Raw genomic sequence first — 4226 nt, 5'->3', positions numbered from 1 at the left:
ACGTAAACTCTCTTGTACTCTATTGCTGTGATGTACGTAAGCGCTATTGTATTCTCTTGCTGTGATGTCTTCTTCTTATCTCTACAACGCAGTGCACGACCAGTTAGATGACAAGAACTGAATATGTTAGACCCCCAACTACTCTTAAAGGAAAAAGCAATAAATCTACATGATGTTAGATGAGGTAAATCTAGGAATTTGAGGACCAGGAAGGACATAACTGAAGATGGAGATAATTTGATTATGAAATTTAAAAATCAATTTAAATCTGTTCCAATAAACTAAGAAGTGTATGAAGGTAAGAAAAATATTGCTACAAAATCATAGAAAGTTGTATTAATAATATAAAAATGTGAGGAGCACTCTAGTGGTGTAGTGGATTATGCTTTGGGCTGCTAACTGTAAGGTCAGCAGTTCGAAACCACAAGTCACTTCCGAAGGAGGAAAGACAAGGCTTTCTACTCCCCAAAAGTGTCACCGTCTCAGACCCTCCAGGAGCATTTCTACTCTGTCCTGTAGGATCACTACAAATCAGAATCGAGATGGGCTTTTTTTTTTGGCTTTATCAAAATGTGAAGCAACCTCTCCTCCAGTTCCATGGATCTGGATCCCCGGTTCCTGCCAGCTGACTTGCACTACAACCAACAATGGGCACACTTTTTGTCACTATCGAGCTGGAGAGCATGCAGGGTGGCCCGGTGGGTGACATCACCAGGCCTGGTGGTCCTGAAGTCAGTGAAGGCCTTGGAGAAACACCGGAAGCAGCACAAGACCTGAAAGCCCGCTCATTCTTCCCAGGCCCGGAGAGACCCACTGTGGCCATGGGCAGGGAGGCGCTGACTGTGGTGAAGACAGGCTGGGTGGTGCTGCGGGAGATCAAGCCAGCGGACTCTAAGCCCGGCACCATTCGAGGGGACTTTATTCACTTCGGTAGCAGCATCATTTGTGGCAGCGACTTGGTCAAAAGCGCCGAGAAAGAAAGCAGCCTCTGATGTAAGCCGGGGGAATTGGTGACCACAAGTCTGGCGACTATAACTGGGTCGACGAGCCAGAGGGGGACACAGCAGCCCACTCCCCGTGCGCCCGTTGATACTGCTCTCCGTGTCTGTCCTGTGGACAGCTCTTCTTCCAGGGTTGGAAGCATAGGAAAAATGTCCTGTCCCCGTCCAAAGCACATTGACCAATCAAATAAAGCCTTTGGAGAATTGGGGGTGGGGGTGGGTGGGGAGTGAAGCTATTGTTTCTTAACATATCCTCCACCCAAGACTGTGCACTTTTTAAAAGTTTTGGTTTGGATTATTATTTTTAATTTAGTTTTACACTTTTTATTGTGAAGTGGGTGAAGGTTGATAGTGGAAATCGGTTTTTCATTCAGTATCCATACACATTTTGTTTCACGATCTCAGCCCCTTCGATGTAATTAATATCCCACTTCCTTTGTGTCTCATTTCCAACCCCCCTTCTTTCCCAACTCTTCTTGCATTCTGAACTTTAACCTTGGGCAAATACTTCCCCTTTGATCTTATATGACAAATTATTCCAAGAAGGGAGTATCTCCCCAGTGTTATGGTTCATCTTATATACCTGTTCATTGTTTGACTAAAAATTGAACCTGAGGTAAGTCCACTTCCAGACTTGAAGGGTCTTTGCTTCATTAGGTGGCTCATGAGCTTTTAAGACCCCAGTTTCTACTCAACAAAGTCTTTGTGGATTCTATTATGCCAACTGACTGACCTTGGTGTTCCCCAAGACTAAGGTCTTGAGCCCCCAGGCCCAGCCTAGGTCTATACATTTCTGAAGGTTATATTTCCTTATCTCTAACCCTTGTTCTGTGGCTGAGGCATTGGGCTGCTAAATGAATGATTGGTGGTTCAAATCCACTAGCTTCCCTGTGGAAGAAAGATGAGGCTGTCTGCTCCTATAAAGATTTACAATCTCAGAAACATTAGATAGGGGCAAATCAACTCAATAGCATTGGGATTTTAAACCCTTTCCTCTGTTCAATTTATATTCTTCAATTTACATCAAAATGACAGTTTTGTCAACCTTGAAGACCTTAAATCAAATTATTTCCCTGTTCTGGAAACAGAACGGAGTCTGAAGAGGTAAAATCAGGCCTGTAGGATAGACAGGGAAAGATTTGCACATAAAATTCTCATTGGACAGTTCTTGCTACCTCTCAAAATGAGAAAGTGTATTGTCATGATGGAAAAAGAAAAGTCCTCGGTGTAACTAACAAGCCCTGGTAAACATCCTATGTCCCTCCACATTCCGCCCCAAACTTTCTCTATGACCTTATTAACGGACCTCTCTTCGTTGAATATAACGGACTCAGCATATTATCTCAGACATCACTGCTTTGATAGGATCTTGTCCTCTGGATTGTATTGGTAAATTCAAAATGTGTTCCTGTATATGGTTTATTTTATAAAATTGTCTTCATTATCTTTGATCCTGCTTAAAAGTCTGAGGGAATGATGAACTCTGGTAACCATCAACCCAAAAGCGTAGTGAGTTCAAGATGTTTGCTTCCAATTGAATATGGCAAGCTAATGGGAAATCCCAACTTTAGAAGTTACTCCGTCAGTCGCACGGAGCCCCCCAGTCCTGGAGTGGTTACGAGTTGGGCTGTGATCTGCATTTTAAAATGGCAATTTAAAAGCACCAGCAGCTCCACTGGAGAGACTGGGCTTTCTACTCAAGTAAAGAGTTACAGTTTCAGCAACTCGTAGGGCGTCACTCTGAATCTGCTTTGACATGACGGCCATGAGCATCCGGGGCGATTCTTGGATCTTTCCCCACAAATTTCTGAACATCATTCAGTTTCTTCATTCCATGAGATTGATCGTGTTTGCTATTTTGGTTCATCTTTGAAGTCTTCCTTATCTTTTTAAAAACACTTGATCCATCTGAAGACTGTTGGGGGCAGTGGTTCTGTAACTGAAAAGCAAACTTGCTGGCATCTAGTCAATACTGACTCATGTGAGCCCCTGTGGCTTTCTGAGGTGATGACTATTTATGGAAGTAGAAAGCCCAGTCTCCCGCTAAGCATCTGGTGGTTTCAAACTGCTGACTATGCAGATCGCAGCCCAGTGTGTAACAACACTACACCACCAGGGCTTCCATCAACTTTTTGCACCCACCCACCCTCCCAAAAAGGAAAAAACCCAACCAAACAAAAAAAACCTAATGACAACAAAAAACTTGAATGATCGGGAAAGATGTACACTTCAGTTTTGTTAAAAATGTACTATTATCCATGCCATCAAAATTAAAAATTGTTTCTGTTTTGTCCACAGCACCAGAAATCTCTTATGTGTGTGTGTGTGTGTGTGTGTGTGTGTGTGTGTGTGTACATGAAGTGTTCACCCTGATGGATGACACTAGAGCAATATGAAGACAAGCGCATCACTGAGCGAAGTTGTGTAAGTCATTTAGGGATCATATGTTAAACATAGTCATTTGGAAGACACCTGTGCACATATGGACTGAAACTCAGGCAGTTTCAGCTCCAGGAGTCCTGGTGCCATCGTGGGATGTGTGTTGGCTTGCTAACCTCAAGGTCAACAGTTTGAATCCACCAGGCACTTCAAGATGAGGCCTTTTGCTCTGGTAAAGATTTACTACCTTGGAGCATGTCCCCGAGGTCTGTGGCTCCTGTGGCCCTCTGGTCTCCAAGTGCATGCAAGAGCAACGTGGAGAGACTGACAGCTCAGGTCAGCAAAGGATCTGCAGCTGCCACTTGCCTTTCCTAAAAAATTCTCCAGGATCTGGGCAAGGAATCTGCCTACCTAAGTCATTTTCCATCGGCTTCCATGGAGGTGGGTGCACTGGACTGATGTGGGCTCGGTACTTTTTATTCTCCTCTCCGGCAGGATGTCCTTGCTTGTCCTGGTTGTTAAAGAAATGTGAAGAGGTAGCTGTGCTTTTGAAAAGCAGATTTGGCTAGTAAAACAGCCTTGGAATATGATGACGCACAAAAGATCGAGAGTTCTGAGCACTGAAGTGCTATGGGGAGAAAGAACTTCAAGCAGACTATTTTGGGTGCCCCAGAAAAATTTAAAAATGTACCTGGCTTAACAAATAAAAAGACTTGTGGGGAAAAGAAAGATTTACAACCTTGGAAATAAAAGGGAGTAATTCTACTCACTTCTATGGGTTTCAATGAGTCTAGATAAATTTTATGGGACTGGGTTAGTATGTTAAGAGTTAGCAAAATCTTCTGA

General features: G+C 43.4%; 1 protein-coding gene and 1 non-coding gene across 2 annotated transcripts; both read left to right on the top strand.

Annotated features, from left to right (window-relative positions):
• Positions 1–647: 647 nt before the first annotated feature.
• On the top strand, positions 648–992 carry LOC101657254 (nucleoside diphosphate kinase B-like). The gene has a single exon (XM_045288404.1). It carries the CDS (start codon positions 648–650, stop codon positions 990–992), a length of 345 nt encoding a protein of 114 aa, XP_045144339.1.
• Positions 993–3631: 2639 nt separating this feature from the next.
• LOC115869125 lies at positions 3632–3759 on the top strand. Its single transcript, XR_004046009.1, has one exon. It is a non-coding gene; the product is annotated as a small nucleolar RNA SNORA44 (small nucleolar RNA).
• The last annotated feature ends 467 nt before the right edge of the window (positions 3760–4226 follow it).

The sequence above is a fragment of the Echinops telfairi genome, unplaced genomic scaffold (genome assembly GCF_000313985.2).
Source record: "Echinops telfairi isolate 266 unplaced genomic scaffold, ASM31398v2 ScPeMD7_21;HRSCAF=78, whole genome shotgun sequence".
NCBI classification, from domain to species: Eukaryota; Metazoa; Chordata; class Mammalia; order Afrosoricida; family Tenrecidae; genus Echinops; species Echinops telfairi.
Note: the sequence above shows the minus strand (reverse complement) of the source record. Positions and strands in the feature narration are given on the sequence as shown.